The sequence below is a fragment of the Hyperoodon ampullatus genome, assembly GCF_949752795.1.
Source record: "Hyperoodon ampullatus genome assembly, chromosome: 1".
Lineage (NCBI taxonomy): Eukaryota > Metazoa > Chordata > Mammalia > Artiodactyla > Ziphiidae > Hyperoodon > Hyperoodon ampullatus.
Window position 1 is genome coordinate 146,811,418 of NC_136914.1, and position 18,051 is coordinate 146,829,468.

At 39.2% G+C, this 18,051-nt stretch overlaps 1 protein-coding gene across 2 annotated transcripts in view; it reads right to left on the reverse strand.

Moving 5' to 3' along the window:
* Positions 1-18,051, reverse strand: part of SYNPO2 (synaptopodin 2) — a gene marked incomplete at both ends in the record, with an annotated part of 168,692 nt that overhangs the window by 15,293 nt on the left and 135,348 nt on the right. For both annotated transcript variants that reach the window (XM_079696788.1, XM_079696787.1), the window contains 2 exons: positions 12,524-14,712; positions 17,122-17,921. In XM_079696788.1, coding sequence (XP_079552914.1) covers positions 12,524-14,712; positions 17,122-17,921 — 2,989 coding nt within the window. The remainder of the gene's footprint in view (positions 1-12,523; positions 14,713-17,121; positions 17,922-18,051) is intronic.

Here is an 18,051-nt window from a genome sequence, read left to right on the forward strand (position 1 = left end):
TGGTAGGTAGAATATCACAGAAGTTTGGAAAAAAAAAAAAAAAAAAGACAACAAAACAGAGGTTGAATAGTGAAAGCAAAGAAGGTAAATACTAAATGGTTCTTTGTAAAAAAAATTGCTTTTTGTATGAATGCATAATACATTTGACGTAATTTCATAAAATGGAACATGTGCATTTTAAGAGCAAAGGATGGAGATCTAGTGATTCAGGTGAAATAAGCAAAGAATAGGAGAAGTTCTGCTTTACAGAATTGCAAGCCCTTTTCTTACTTTACTCCAGTGTGCCTAATGGCTGCCCTAGGACTAGAGGTGTCTCTGAGTTTCAGAATGCTCTCCATTCTCAGGAAGTATCTGTGCGTGTGTCAAGAATAGACAGGAGGAATTATAGTCACACTTTACAGACACTGAAACCAAAGCAAATCTTCTAGTCAGGACTTCAAGGAAAGAAAAATTATTCTCTAACCTCCTAAGCTCTGCTTTTTGTCTCATTAGAAAAATAATGTCTTTAAGATTTTTTCTTCAAATATTCTGGAATTAAAGTGGTAAGGAACAAACAAATTTTGTCTTGTCAGGTTTTAAACTGACCTCGGTTTTTAAAATGCATTGAACTGCATCAAAATACTCACAACACTTAAAACCCAAATTTTTTAAGGAGCTATTTATATAGAGAATTATAAAATCTTAGAGATGGAAGGCATTTTAGAGATCCTGCAATCAAGCTTCCATGAGATATAAGAGTTCCTTTTATAACACCTCTGATAGTCATTGCAATGGAAAAAACACAGGCTATGAAAACAGATAAACTTGGATTCAGCTGGTGAGTCTGCCACCTTACTGGCTGGGTGACTTTGGGCAATTTTCCGAGCTTGTTTCCTTATCAATTAAAAAAAAAAAATGAGGATAATTTCCACCAAATAAGGTCGTTGTGAAAATTGAATACATGGATTAAGACCCTTAACACATTTTATATGTCTAACACATATGTTAGTTCCTTCTCCATTCCTTCCCCACAAGTTTTTGAAGTTTTCTTAAACTGAAATTTACTGTCTTGGAACTTCCATTCACTAGTCCTGTTTTTCCTTTTCACGATGGAGACCTTTACTCTCTCATCCATACCAAAGTTCCTCAAATATCCAGCTCTCCTACCTCCCTGGTAGTCTTTTTAGTCTTTTCTCCTCCCCCTGGTAAATGTACAAGCATATATCTCATATTACAGACTTTCCAGACACATCACCATCCTTTTTGTTTTAGAAATAAACTTTAGTGCGTCAAAGGCCTGAAAACAATAGTCCAGTTAGGATCAAAGCTGCTACTCAGTGGGCCTACCTGTCCCTATGCTCTGTTCACTCTTCTAATGTTTAAGCAGCCTCTTGGCTGACTTTGCATTTTGTCAATCCAGCACACAATCTGATTGTTTTAATGTTAAGGTTAAATAAAAATATTGGGATCTTTCCCTGTGATCCATAAAGCGCACGAACTTCTTTTTAGTTTTGAAGATTTTACAATCATACTTGTTTCCATTTTAAAAAGCTAATTAGCATTCAAAGTGCTTCAAAATTCTCCTTTAGTCTAGATCCCAAAATAAGAATGTTTTGGTTATTGCCAGAGAGATTTCAGTTTGTTATTAGTAAGAACATTTTTGATTGGAGATAAGAGACTCTACTGCCCTACGGCCAAGGGAAGTCATACAATCCCTTTGCCCAGAGATAAGAAAAATCAGCCAGGGAACTTGGTACAGTTGCTTCTCTAGATGATAAAATTGTATCATTCTATTCCTAGAAATATTTATTCTCAGACTTGATTAGAAGCAGGGGGTCAGATAAAATCACATCTCAAGGCCTTCTTTATTCTTCTATTTAAAAAACAATTTTAAAAGACTGTTCAAAGCAAGTTATTTGCAACACGCTTTAGAATGGTTGCCTGTGAAGCACTCTCTGAGCGGGAACAGAGTTTGCTGCCACCTCCTGGGCTTTTAGAATAAAGCTGTCAAGATCAGCACTTCAGGGCCTGTTCCCTTCAGACAAGGCATCAAGAGCATTTGAAAGCAGGTGCTCTTTACAAGTCTGGCTGTCCCGGACTGAATGAACTAGAAAACTATTGATGGGTTTTAAAGAATAAAGTTGACTTCAGTGTTTTGTGTGTCAGAAAACTGGTTTTCAAAGTGAGGTTCACAACCCATTAGCATCAGAATCACCTGGGGTATATGTTACAAAAACAAATTCCTGGGCCCCATCCAGGGGCTACTAAATCATAATTTCCCTGGGGTGAGGGGAATCTTAATTTTTCCCTGGGAACAAAAGTTGGAAAACCGCATATTAGAATACTGTGAAGCCAAAAAAAAAAAAAAAGAATACTGTGAAGGCAATAGTTTGCTCACACTAAAACACTGTATATAAAGGAAATAGTTGGTGAACTGAAGTGAAAAACTAAAATTAAAAGTTCTAAGAGATATATTTTGCTTTGCTCTTAATTTCAGTAACACCACCTGAAATGAATTGTGACATTTTGCTGGACATTTCATAATGTAGAATTCAAAATCTATTTAGCCCATATTGAGTTTATATGAAGGATTATAAGTGGCACCATCTGATAAGCATTAACAGGTAGTCCAGTGGGCCAAACCATCAATAAATTCTGAGTGTGATCAAAACAAGAAAGAAACTTCCAACTGTGGAAGGGTTGGTATGATACTTTAAATTATCATTTTATTTATATCAGTCCAGCCAATTCCTTAGTGATTTTTAGCTCTAGAGGATGGTTTTGTGAATACTTCTTTATCAAACTGAGATATGCTAGCAGAAAAAAGAACTAATGCCATGTAAGAAAGAAACCGAGTTGTTTTTTACTTTTTAAGAAAAAGTGTAATTAAACGCCACAAAAGGAAAACTTAACTAAGTCAATTTAACTGTATTTGAAACTAAAGCAATTTTAGATTCAGATGAAGTTTTCAGAATCTCATCTTGTGATTTTTCTCTCTTCAAGATCGTCCTAACTTCTGCTTGTGACTCAGAGGAATTCTAGAAGTACCAGAAAACCCACAAAAATTCCCTGTGTTTGAAAGGCAGCTGGAATTTTAAGTTCCTCCCTACATCAGTCACTCAGCTTCTGAGAATTGTTTTTCATCACTTGCACTGTGAGCTGGGAGTTTGCTCTGTTCAGACCGAGGTTTTACTCTTTCTGGTTTTGGAAACTGATCACGCTTCTCAGGCAAGGGGATCAATTACTCTAAAAAGACCAGGTTGCTGACCCTTCATCCTGGGACAGTGTTGAGGAGGAGGGATAAGAACAGCTGCCTGCTGCATCGTCAGAGGCCAGCCAGGTTCTCTCAGAGCCCCAACTGTTGCAGGCCTGAATTGGGGTAGCTTCGGGGATTGGGTTGCCAACTGTTCCACTTTCTGTGTGATAGGCCTAGTTAAGCTTCAACTATCCTACTAGAACCTTGCTCAGGATACCAGCTATTCTATTTTAAGAATATATTTCATTTACAAGCATTTCCCCATAAGAATTCTCTCTATATTGCTAAATACACCACACTTATTTTCTTTAATATTGGTACTTTGAATTTAACACAGTCCCTTTATAGTGAGTCTCAAAGCTGATATTAAGTTTCTTTTTTAAAAAATATTGTATCAGTCTTTTTGAATCCTGGTCTCATCTTTGTATACCACTACAACAATGCTAGTACAATAGATGAAGACAAAAGAGAAAAAAATTGACCAATAGGCTGAATACAGAGGAATATAGACAAAGCTTCAGTAAAAAGAAAACAGTAGAGAAGAAACAAAGATGTCTCAGTAAAAGACTCCTGGGGATATATTATTCTTCATGTCAATATGAGATTTATACAGACACTGCTGCCGCTTTTTCTATTTTAGTTCTCTTAGATCCCTTAAACTGGGATTCATATTAACAGAGAAAACAAAAGAACTTTTTAAATCATTGTGTGTGTTTCCCTCCTTGGTAGTTTATGAAATAGTAGCTATTGTTTATTGAGTGCCCTTTATAAGAATATTAAGAGCTAACATATGTTGAATGCTTTCTATGCACCAGACACTGTTTTATACCCATTGCACATATTGGTTTGTTTAATCTTCACAAATCGTGAGGTACACCTATTATTTTCTCCATTACATAGCAGAGGGTACTGAGACACAGAGAGGCTGAATCATTTGCCTAATGTCTCCCAACAAGCAAGAGGCAGCCTGGGATTCAGCTGCAGGCGTTTTGGCCCAAGTCCACACGCTTACACACTACAAAATGTTATCTCTGTATACTTGGTGTTTATGTGCATTATCTCACGTAATCGTAGGTGAATTTCATTTAAAAAATGGTTACCTTATGCTTCCCCTAAATCAAATCATTGCTTTAATTTATTTATTTTTTAATTTAAATATTTGCAAGAACATTTTTCTGCATTATTGTTCCTAAAATTTGAGAAATTTCTCATCACTATTCTTTTTTTCCTTAATTTACCTGGTGTAGATTAGCACAGCTGTAGTAATATATGATGGCTTGAAGTGGGTGTTTGAGGAATTTAGTCTAACACATAATGGGTATTCACTCAATGGAACTAGCAAAATGTTAGACTTCCCCCTACCATTTGAGTTATAAGCAAATAGGCTGGTAGAAATAAAAATGACACCTTTCTCCCTCCCCTTGTACCTGTTCACAAGTGTCTATCATTTGGGGCTACCAAACTCTAAGAAGTTTTTTCAACATTTCTTTCTTTGATTTGGAAGGTATAAAGTAACTTTTGAGTTATTCCTGAGACAGGTATAGCTTATCACCTCTGATGGGCAATTCCTTTCATATGTGACCTTTGTCTTCTTGTGATCAAGTGAGGTAATTAATGTAGCCTTGTGATTAGAGAATAGCTCTGGAGTCTGACTGTTGGGTCTTGAGTCTTAGCCCCATCACTTTAGACAAGTTTCTTAACTTTTCTTTACTGTATTTTCTCATCTGTAAAGTAAAATGATAATAGTACCTTCTTCATACACTAGTCATTTTGTGATGACTAAAAAAGTTAAAATTCGTTAAGTCTTTAGAATGGCACCTAGCATATAGTAAGTCCTCGTGATTATCACTGTATTCGTGGATCTATGATTTTAAATTAAGGCAGTAAAGCTCTGCAAATATTTTTTTACAATTAACTCAGAAGTTCACATCTTCTCTCCTTGAAGTTAGTGACGAGAATGTTCATACCCACATTTAGAAACCATTACAGTAGTTCTTTAGGAGATGTTTCCAAAATGACAATGAGACATAGTTTAAAGCAAACAGAACAAAACAAAAAACTACTGGAAAAAGCACAAGGTATAAAAATGTCCTCTCTGGGAACTTTTCAACAGAAATACCTATTGAGAAACCTTCCATTGAGGACATTGCAGCAGGAAGGGTTTGCTGCCTCATCCATATCCAGGATGAATGCTAGCTCAGCCAGGAGACACTTCATGGAACCCTAAGATTCCAGTGACGACTACTTTTTTAGACATATTTTGAAACACTGAAAACTGTGATTCTCTCAGCATTATTCTGTGTAGACTTATTCCTGTTGAAATGTCTCAAGTTATTATTGGTTTAGTAGCAAACCAAGCTGGGTGCTGATTCACTATGATAAGAAAGTTCCCTGAATTACTTTTAGTGGGAAAGGCATGAAGCCAAGGAGAGTACTTCCTTTTATGTAGAGCCTTTGATTTTGCTTTATTTTCTTTTAATGACATTCCTCACCACCCCGCAGCCCATGAATATCACCTTTTCACCCTGATATAAGTGAAAGAATTTTGGGAACTCATACAAAATCACTGTCAAATCCATCATTTCTACTTATAAAACAGATGCTTATTTTTCAGAGACTGGTTTTCACTTCCAACATATTATCATAACATCTGATTTTATGAGCAATCTTATGATAGTAGGGTCCTTTCTAATGTCTCTCAAGTGGTCAAAGCCATCCATTAAGCATATGTAGAGTAGGCTCTTGGTGGATGGTTTGCTGAACACATAATTAACAGGTCTCAGGGAGTGGGATTCTGGGGTCTAATGAGGCTGTGGAAATCTTGTGGTACTGAAGGGAGAGCCTGGGCTTGGATGTCAGATAAGTATGTAAGTCCAACCCTAGCCCACTACTTTATAAGGTTAGTGATTGCCAGACAAGTTGGTTAGCCTCTCTGGGCTTCAGATACCTCGTCTACGAAATGGAAATAATGATAATACCTTCACGTTCAGGGTAATTCTGAGGAGTAAATGAGATCACAGTGTAATTGGTTAAGGCTGTAGGTCCAGACCGAATCCAGGGTCCACTACTTAATGCTGTGTGATCTTGGGCAAGATATTCAGCCTCTTTGTACCCCAGAATCCCATCTATAATCTACACACTGAGGATTATGATGGTACCTATCTCATAAGGACTACTGATTAAAAAAGATAATCTATGGTGGTTGCCAGAGGGGTGGAGGTGTGGGTGGGCAAAATGGGTGAAGGTGGTTAAAGGTACAAACTTGAGGTTATCAGATAAATAAGTTCTGGGGATGTAATGTACAGCATGGTGACTATAGTTAATACTATATTGTATATTTGAAAGTTGCTAAGAGAGTAGATCTTAAAAGTTCTTATCACAAGAAAAAGAAATTTGTAACTACGTGTGATGTTAATTAGACCTATTGTGATGATCAATTTGCAGTATATACTAGTATCAAATCATTATTGTACACCTGAAACTAATATGATGTTATATGTCAATTATATATCCATTTAAAAAAAAAAAGGAGAGAGAATCTATGAAGATCCTTGGCACAATTCAGGGCCCAGAGTTTGTGCTCAGTTAATGTTAGTTATTGTTATAATTTATGTAAAGTATTAACATCGTTCCTGGCTTTTAGTAGAAACTTAATACATCAACACCTCCACCCTACCTTCTGTCTTTTCCTTAGACCTCATGAGCTTGTTTAAATGGCTGCCACAGCTTCCATCCCCACCCATGTCATCCTAACTGAGACCGTAATCTTGACTCAGGGCCTTTGGGTGGTCTTGAAAACAGATCATTCCACTAAATAAAGATACCAAAGGGTCTCCCTGACTTCTAAAATGTCTCCTGAAGAACAAAAAAAAAACACTTTTGCTTTTTGATATTTACTTGCAAGAAGAAAAATTTTCTCAGTTTGTACCTAAAATGTGCATTTCTTTTCAACTTAGAGCTAATTGCAAGTCTATGTTTGTTTGTTTGTTTTCCATGAACAACCATTAATAATTATCAAGGAGCTCAAGAAGTAGGGGCTGTGAAAGCAGGATTCCTCCATGGTATATTGGAATGTTATTATTTTAAATATTATTATTATTATCAGGTAGAGGAAGAAGCGTAGGCTGGAAGGTAGGTCCTTGTGATTATTTTTATTAGGACCCTGAATGTATATCTTACCAGTCATAACACACACATAATTTAGATAAACGTGTCAAGAATGAGGTATAAACAGAGGTACACATGAGGAACTTTACATTTAGAACCAAAAAATGAAAATTTAAGAAATTCTGTGTATCAATAACAAACAATTATTTAAACTATAGGACCCTGTAGAAGTCTAACTTTTTTTTTGTACTTGAGAAATACTTTATTGGCTGGCATAGCTCTGATAAAATCAGGAATCTGCAGGATTTGATATTTTTAAATTAAATTTCTCTTCACTCAATTGCTTCTGAGTAGTAAGGGCTATGATTTCCAAGTGCCAAATGATAATTTAGTGTACAAATATACATACCATAGAAACATTAAATTTTTTTTTTAATTTAAGAAACTGGCTGTACCTGATAACATCAAGGAAAGAATAGTCTGATTAGGGGGCTTCTGGTTTTTATTGGTCTGATGCTCCACAGGATGGCCTGTAATTTTTTTCCTTTTTTTAAACTCAGACTGGCCTCTTTTAGCAATTTTGCCTGGTGTTTGGGTCCTGTGGGAATTTACTAGCTTGCTTTATGGCCTTTGGCCAATCCTGGTGGGAAGTCTAGAGAAGAATTCATTTCTGCTTTTTCCCAGAATACTTGTTGACAAACTCAGCGGCACTGAAGTGTTACATGAGTCTTTGTGTCCCCCAGAGTCCAGTGATAAGGGGACATGAGACCAACAAGGGTCAGTGCTTCTGGGAATATAATGTTGGCTCTTAGAATTTACATATTTTTCTCATGAACTTTTAACAATTTTTAAAACAAACTCAACAACTGTGATTTTAGGAGGGAATGAGAACACAGCCCACTGCTTCCCTCTGGAAGCATTTTAAGCATTTAGCTTTTCAGAAAACAATCACTTCTTTTTGATGACCATGACTTCAAATACCCTTCCTGCCAGGCCAGTGATGACTCATAAAATAGCAATGGATTTCAGGAATTCACTCTTTGAATTTGGGTGCTTGCAGGTTCTCGAATTTGTAACTGGATGAAATGATACACAGCAAGGGACTTCTGTTTGAAAGATTAAATCCAAACTCAGACACTAACAGCCATGTGTCTTCTTGTGCTCTCAAGAAACATCTGTGAAAGTGCTGCATTCAGAGTGTTTGATATGCCTGTCAGCAGCAAACAGCCTTCAAAGTTTTTTAAGCTAGTAACTGTAAACAAAACAATGGTCCCACATAACTTAGTCCACTCCCTTTAAATGCAGATCATTTGTTCTTGACATCTCAGATGCGACTCTAGTGGCCAGAATTCAACTGTGTGATAATACTCAGTTGCCCTATGAAACCCACTTTTTGAAAGGGGTCAGCACTATCTAGAAGAGTTAAAGAATCCTGGCTTACTCTCAAGAACTACTGTAACTCAGTCAGTTTTCCTGTAGTTAAAATGAGTTGCTTCTTGTGAAGATTAAATGAGGTACATGTAATCATTAACAATCGTGCTAGATATATCTTGAAGTACAAAATTTTACATGTTCCAGAATGACAGCCCCAATGTGTGTTATAAAACATATTCCTAAAAATGTATGCTTTATACTATCAATGAATAGTCAAAATGCAGAAACTGTGATTTTCCTCTCTCAAAGCAGAATGTGTTTATTATTGAAATATTAGAAATAAGACTGTAACTGTTCTAAGATCAAAATGGCAGTGCTCAGATTCTCAATCTTACCAGTTCTGTGATTCAATCTGCCCTCCTATAAGACTGAGAGCAATATGTGTACTTACATTTGCATAGCACCTTTCTTCCTAGTGTATCTAGTGTTGTTCACATTCACTATGGCACAACATTCCAGGAAGAGAGGTTTGAGACATCACTAAGGGGACACTGGTGGAAAGAAATTTTCATAAGGTCCTGCAGTAAGTGAGTGACTGTGATTACATTTTATTTTACATTCCAATGCCTGTTAACCATACAGTGGATTCCTTAGGATAACGTATATAAGGCACCTATCATAACACAAGCACTCAGTAAATGATCATTGCTATGGTGTTGACGATGACAACTTGACTTCATGGGTGGGGTGCTGTACCTAGAAATTAAGCTAACAAAGGACAAAGATAAAGACAAGGTCCTAAACTAAACAAAAAACTGCCTCCCCATACCCTCAAGCTAGCCAAGCAACCAATCCAAATATCTGCCACCACAACAAAGCCAACACCCCAAATTCAAAGGGTGACCAGTGGGAGGGAAGCTGAGGTCGTGAGTCCTAAGTCTCCTACCTGCTGCACTGACATCATTTCCAGAACTCCAACCTGAAAGGTGGTACACCCAGCTTATTCTGCTTGCAAGTTCCCATGGGGCTCCCCGGCTGGGGAGAAGAAGCAAATAAATCCCTCCTTCTCCAGGGAGCTGGCTCAGTCCTTCTCCCTCCCAGCCCCCATCTCTCAGGGTGAGGTTAGACTCTGCTGTGGATACAATTTTGGAGGATTCCCATGCCTTTTCCATAATTCGGGACTGCATGGTTCCAGATGAGATCTGTGCTACCAGCTCCCAGTCGAAGCTGTGGATGCTTTGAGTGCATGCCTGACATGCTTCTTAGAAGCTTTTTGGGAACCCCATGACATCTCAGTCATGTTAGTTGTGTCTTTAGTCATCAACTCCAAACAGTGGCTCTGATAAGATGGCCACCTGTCCAACAGGAAATGGACCCCAAACACTTCTCATTCCTATATACCACAAACCACTGGACAACTGTAAATACTTGTGGGTCATTACCATTCTAGGCTACTTTTGAACCAGTGATCTCAAATTGACTACTTTGTGTTCCATTTTCTTCCCTCTAATTCATGCCGTTCTTTAAATGCTATGTTAAGAATGCAAAGTTACAAAAATGATCTCCTTTCCTGCTTCACCTTAAGATGCCTTTTTTGGTTGTTCTATTAGAAAAGAATGCAAAATGCACAGCATTCAACAGACTTCCTTTGCAAAGAACAAGTAATACAAACAATAGCCTAGTGGATAGATTGCTTTTTCTTTTATCCTGTATGAATCTTCCTAATTGATTTCCCAAAAAGGCAAATAAGAGACCAAGCTACATCCTGTGGTTCTAACCTCTACATAAATTGCCACCAAAAGCAATGGAAGATTTTCCAGAGAAAAAGCAGAAGAATAAGCCCCATTGTTCTGTAGCTGACAATTCTCCTCTGTGTTATGTCATACAAATACCTACGGCTTGCAGTTTTACAATGTACAGAGAAATGGAAATGTTCACAGAAAAGAAATTCAGATGTTTGGGAAGCAATATACGAGAAATATCAGAGAAATTACTTAGGTCAGAACAGCTCATACAGGGAAGTATTTTTTTTTAATACATTGAACAGATTAAAGAAGAAAGTAATATTTTAATAGGGTAGTGAAAATATAGCAGATTGACAGTGACAGCAGAAAAAGAACAGGAATACAGATATTTTCAGAGGATTAAAATGGTACCATGTACCCTCACACCAGGCAAGCTTTTATGAGAGGTCTCTAGACATATCTCTTGTATCGAGTAGATGGTTTTCCTTGGAGCTGTCAAAACTGCTTTGTGGGGCTTCCCTGGTGGCGCAGTGGCTGAGAGTCCGCCTGCCGATGCAGGGGACACGGGTTCGTGCCCCAGTCCGGGAAGATCCCACATGCCACGGAGTGGGTGGGCCCGTGAGCCATGGCCACTGAGCCTGCGTGTCCGGAGCCTGTGCTCCGCAACGGGAGAGGCCACAACAGTGAGAGACCCACGTACTGCAAAAAAAAAAATTAAAAAAAAATGCTTTGTGGTTCTCTACATTAATTCATGTTGAATATTTTCCATGGTTGGTCAGAGTTGGACTTAAAATAGATATGAGAAAGGTCTTCAGGTTTACTGTCAGTAATATTATTAACTTCAGAGCCAGCTGGATGATGGCATGGTGTATGACCAATCCAAATTTAAAGGTAACCTTGTCTGAATCCTCCTGGTCCATCAAATATAAATAATAAAGTGAAGGTGCAAGAATAGAATTGCAAGGAACAGTGGGAGAAGCAGTCGTCAGAAAGCAAAACAAACACAAGAAAAAAAATCTGTGATGTCACTCAGAAATGATGCTAATAATTGTGAGTTCTCACCCTATGGCCTCCACACACATGGGATTATTCGTGCTTCACAATCAGCCCCTGAAATCAGTAACCCTTCATGCCCCAATCATGTGATTTCCCAAAGGAAAACAATAGCCATATGTACCTTTATCTGCAGCCTGCTCACCTTTTTATATGTTACTCCATTTTACTGTACTCTACCACTTGCCTCAGTGAGGAAAACAAACTTATGCCTTCATGGGCAATTGGAGATGTACTCAGTTTCTTAGGTAACTGGGGAGAGAGGATGGGAATCAATCTCTAAGGATAATTATCCTTCTTACCCATCCAGTTTACTTTAAAGAAGTCTTCTGAAATGAGCTAATACATGTAAAACATCTGGCAAGGAGCCTAGTACGTAACAAGTACTCTGTAATTATTAATCCCCTCTTTCTTACGTACCTTACTAAACTATGTACATTCCAACAGTTCCCAAGGTACCTTCTCTGCAACATCAAACAGGTGGCTGAGGTTGACAGACCAGAGCTGATCCCTGTCCTCGATAAATTTCTTATCCTTTAATACTAGTAATAGAGATAAAGCACTACTTAAAAAGGAAATGTCACTCAATACATGTTATGTTTTCACTACATTTGAACCTTTTCACTGTAGGAACACAGCTGTTATGTTACATAAAGACTGTGTCCTAATGTTGATAACCCTGATCTCTGTTTTTTTGTGGCTAAAGCATAAACCCTAAGGATCTGCTTACTTAATATAATGGCCCATGTCTATTTAGGGGTGCTCCCAGTCTTTTTAAGTGTGCAAAGAAGGTAAATATATTTTAAGTCAATCTGAGTTAGATTTTTGACTCATTAAAAATATTCTCCTTGGACCCAGATTGGGAGGTGACATCTGAAATTAAATTAAGTTGAGGACTTGCTAGGCATTCTCAGGGACTCAAGTAACACTGCAAACAATTCGTTTCAAGCAAAGTGGACACTCAGCTTCAGCTACAAGATTACTCTTCCGCAACAGATGGTTTCCACACCTGAACTGTGACACCACTTCTCTTTGCTGAGAACTTCGGCCTTGGTGCCACAAAGTAAGATGTCGAGGCTGATTCTTGCTTTGGAGAGGTGGGAATGGCCACGGGCACTGGGGAGGTGCTTACTGGTGAGGTGGCCTCGGCAAAGAACGAAGGCTGAGAGCTATAGGCTGGCACTGAGTACACAGACGAGGCCTGCACATTAGTGGGCGAGCCAGCATTCACTGGCCGAGGAGGAATAGCTTGCTTCATGGCTGGCGGTGAACTGACCTTGACTGATGACTTTGCAGGGAGGCCATCCTTTGCGTCTGGAGGTTGGAAAGTAAACAAGGATGCATTTAGCTGATAAGGTTGGTGCTTCATGACATCCAAAGCATTAAGGGGTTTCTTGCCCTTTTTCTTGCTTGTTTTGGAGGCCTGTGGGGCTGATGGCTGGGACTTGACAGCAGCCAGTGGGTAGGAGGGGGAGTGGATAGGATTGTAGGCCACAGGGGGAGGTGCTCGGACATTGGAGGAGTACTTCCAGCCAGCCGGGAGAGATGGTGTGGGAGACTGAGCACGGGCAGCATGGGCCTGCACGGTGTCTGAATCTACCACATACTTTTTCATCCTCGACTGCCTTTTAGCAAAGAGCTGGGCTCCTTTCCCACTCATTCCTGGAAGCTCATTGGATGGTCCCATTGCTCCAGTATGAGCAGTGTTTACCGTTGGTGTGGGAGCTGCTGGTTTGGGAGTGTAGTTCAGACTGGCTACCGATGCTTGTGGTCCTTTGAAGGGACCAGCCAGGCTCAGAGCACTAGCAGGCCGGGCAGGAGGGTAAGAAGGCTGTGCTATTTTGATGGAGGAAACAACGGTGCCATGTGATGGGTTGGATGTGGGGAAGGCAGGAGGTTGGGCTGGAGCCACTCCTGGCGACCAGACTGGAGAAACTGGAGTTACTGGTTGGGAGGATGAGGACTTGACAGAAGGCTTTGGAGCGACAGGAGGTGGGGTCTTCTGTTTTGCAGTGGGGCTTTGCATGAAATTACAAGCCTCTGCTCCTAAACTGAGGTAGTCTTCTTCTGGTCCGGAATCTCCTCCTGCCCCAGTGCCCTTTTTGCCTTCCGAATTTTGAAGAAGGGACAGGAGTTCAGGATTTGGGCTTACTTTGGGCTCTTTAAAAGTGAACATGGGTTTTGTCGTGCTTCTCCTTTTGGCCTCCTGCAATATTCCTGTTCTTTTTGCTGGCACCGCGATCCTTTCATCCCGGGAAGCTATTCGTTCAGATGAATCATAAAAGGCTGGCTGGGACCATGGGCCAGTCTGGGGCCACGGAGGGGGCTGTGCTGGGCCAGCTGTCGGACTTGACACTGCTCTGGAGAAGGTTTCAGGTGGGGGTGTGACTGCAGAATAAGGTGGAGGTGCAGGAAAGTCAGCGATGGGACTGGTCATGTTTCGCGTTGGAGAGAAGGGGGTTGCTGGCTGGTTCACGGACCCCGGGAAGGGTTTGGCCGTTCTATTCATAGGGATCATCCTCTGAGCCTCTGCTGTCTCGGACACCCCAGTGAAGCCATTCTGTTGGGGCACATGGCCAAGGCCATGGCTCACCTCGATGTAGCTTTTGCTCACAGAGCTCTGCACTCTCACCGATTCTTCTTCCTTCCTTTGGTAAGATGTCATGGTTCTCAGGCCATCCATCTGGGCAGCATCTGGTTCTCTGCTTGGCATTCCACTCACCCTCTCCTCCTCTTTTTGGGCTGTGATCTGATCCATTCTCTCCCTCCTCTTAGCAAACATGAGGGCCCCCTTGCCTGTGGTGTCTGGCAACATCTCCATCTTGTCCCCTCTGTTCAGTTTCTTTTCAATGTCCACTAGTCCAGAATCCCAGTCAAAGTTCACAACTTGTGTGTTGTCGTCAGTGTCAGACAACAACTCTTCCTCCACCTCGGATTCGCTTGCACCCAGAAATGCTACTTCACATGTATCCTCTTTGTCGCCTTCTTCCTCCTCCTCCTCCTCTGCCTCTCGATCAAGTTCACCAGTCCCGTAACTGACTAGGGTGTATTTCCTGGCCCTCCGACGACGCTTCTTAAACATCAACACCCCCTTGGAGTTGGGGTTGGGGGCATCTGTCAGAAGGAGGGCAATGCTTTTGCATTTAGATTTTGCTTCTTTCACCTGCTTTTCTGATAGGCTTTCACTCCTCCTGAGCCCTAGAGAAAATACAAAAATTATATTGAGTTGGCGAGTTCAAGGAAGACTCCATGGCAACCCAGAAATCAACTCTCCAGGGGGAAAATGAATGCAGAAAAAACATGTTTACAGTTGGGTACTGAATTTTGAAGCAATCCAACTCATTTCTCTTTCTTATTTCTTTTAAAATGTATACTTCTGTAATGATATACATGATGATATAATACAGATATAATTTGTATATATATAACATGCCATTTCATTTTTTCCTGTAAATACATTTTTATATATGTTGGTTAGAATATATGTTTCATAATTTGTTTCTGTATGGCTCCTTACACTTTAACAATAAACACTGGAAAATAAATGTCAGTTAATCGGGTGTAATTAAAATTACAAAGGAAAGAATTTAAGGACATAATATTTTCTGAAAACAAGTTAGGACATACCTTGCATTTCCATATTTAAAAAATAAAATCTTGATATAAAACATTTCCAAGCATTTTTAAAAAGTGGGAGGGGGAAACAAGAAAATATTGTTTACCTAAATGTTTCAATGTAATAAGTTTAAATATTTAAGTTTTCTGTTTCTTTTTTTTTTTTTACTTTGCCATTCTCGCAAAGTCTTTGCATTCACAGCTACAAGTCAAAAAACTGAATGAATAATAATAGAAGGTACCGAATCAATAATTAATAATAATTCAGAATACAAGATTATTGTGAATACATTTAAGAAATTTTAGCTACAAAGTTGTCTAGATAAATTTGTTTGTAAATGTATTACCATCTTGGAAATATAATACTACTTTAGTTGCAGCAAGAATAAGTGTAAATCTTGGGGAAATTTTTAAATTGTATTACTAGTGACCCTTATAACTGTGGGTAAAAACTGATGCAGAAATTAAGTCATGTAAAATGAGAACTTGACAGTTTTAAAATAACAAAAATTTATATTTCAATTTTTAATTTTATTATTATTGTTATAAAAAATAAATTGGTGGCAAATTAATTTATAGTACCAGCTAATTATAATCATGTGTTCCATGATAAATGAGCATGGTTCACAAATAATTTTTGAATTCCTAAAAATAGTTAAATGGAAATTTCAGAAAATCTTTTTGAATATTTTTTTGATTGGAAATCAGCTCTATTTTTCACTGGAAAAAATCAGACTTGATGGTTACCTTTTCAAAAATAAAATAGAATCAGAATAGCTTTATAACAAAATTACAGATATTCACTGGTAATCAAATTTTATTTAGAGAATATAGTAAAAAGTGTGGTCATTCCTAAATGTAATTCCTTTTTTGACTAGTGTTATACAACTTACTATTAAATTGACAGTCACAGTTGCACAGTTGTTGCTAACTTCACTGCCAACATGTAAAATATGTGTGAGTGCTGCCTTAATGCACTTGTTTAATATGCTATAAATGTGAAGATGCATACAGATGCTTAAGTATAAGGAATGATTAACATCACTTGCCAATTCAACTACAAATGGTTATGCTAAAAATATGCTTTAAAAGGAATAACAATAGTTAGGAGACTTAATATACTTTGAACAACAAAGATCATTACTGTTGTGTATCATTCGTACATTCAAGTGCCTTTGACAGTCAGTTTTTACCTCCTCAAATGAAATTCCAAATTTGTTTCTAAAAAGCACATGAAAGAAAATAACAAAAATTATAAAACCTAACTGCCATTCTTATCTGCATTCTCCAATCTGTAATCGCTCCCCTGGGTAAAACAAAACACTGTAAAAAGCCTTGACTTTAAAATATATTTTGTGTTGGGGGACATTTAAATGCCTCCACATGGCCCTGGGGGTTGACTTTTGTGTCTAGAAGGTAGATGAAACGCTTTGCAGTCTAGTGAAGACTTACAAAACGGAGAGGATCATGTAACTGCTCAGTATTCCACATGTCCTTGTCCGTCAAACTAACTTCTGCAAGCATCATCATGCTGCACAATGATTTTTTTTCAAAACTAGGATCTGCTTTTAATATCAGTGGTGGAGGCTGTATTTTAAAGACACCTCTCAGCAGCAGACTCAACAGTTTTTGACAGTTAAACTCAGCGTCCACATGACTTCAAATACTCTCAGATGGTATTTTAACATGAAATATCACAATACTCTGAGACAATTCAAAAAGGCACATTAACAGTATTATTTTCTTTAACAGTTCCTGTGTCTTTGGGAATAAGAGAAAATGCATTAAAAACATTTAAATCTACTACAAAGTTCAAACTTATTACTTCCAGTTCAGAAATTCGTATTTTCCACAATTTCATGTTTGTTATTACGTGCATTAATAAAAAAAAAAAAAAAAAAAGGAAATCCACACAGGCAAAGCAGGAGCAAAATACCCTATCTCCCAAGCCCCTTCCAACAGCCCAGCAGTGGCCCCCCAGGCAGGACTTACGTGCGTGGCGTGCTCTGTGCTTGTGAGGTCTGCTGTGATCCCTTTCTGAGCGTGGATCTTCTCCCTGCTCTGTGCCTTCTGATGAGACTGCAAAGGATACCAGAGAAGGAGGTGCTTCTGACTGCCCTCCTTCCACTGGAGAATCCACACACCCCTTTCCTGCCTGAAGCCTGCTCCCTTCCGTCTTTTGCCTATCAGAGCAGTCGAAGATCACTTCCACTCGGGGCAGCCCGGTGTCTTCTGCTTCACTCCCCTGGATCACTCTCAACTCTTGGCCACTGGAGATCTGGATTATCTTGCTGGACCTCAGAGAAGCCTCCCCTTTCTCATTAGTGGGGACAGAATTTATGTGGACGATCTCGTCACGCAGTAAATTAGGATCTTGATCAGGAGGCTTAGACTTTTCAGTTCCCAGGAGAGCCACTACAGGGGCACTAGTGCGCTTGTGTCTCTCTTGTGAAAGGGACAGTTGTAGCTCAACCACAGTGCCTGGCCGCCCAGCTTCTGCCTTCTCCCTTAAGATAACCTCCTCTGGTAAGCGTCCACTTTTAGAGTCAGACGTGTGTGGAGCCAGACCTGTTTCTTCTTTTATGCTCCCAGAAAAACCAGCACCACTTGCTTGATCCTCAGCTAGGGGAGCTCCACTCTTGACCTGGGCAATGTAGAACTCCCTGTACTGGCTCTTTGTGGCTGGTCGAATCTGTAGGGTGGTACTTTCCATGTACCCTTCATGGATGAGATGCTCGTGGTTTTTGTTTTCAGTTTCAGAGTTCAAAGTCTCACTTATTCCACTGGATGGCCTGCACACAGAAAAATCAGTCCAGACAGTTAAATCAGAGTGTGTTACACCTGCCAAAGAACTTCCTGACACTTTTATGATGTCTAATACAGGATACAGTAAAAATATTTCCTCTTAAATGTCAACTGCAA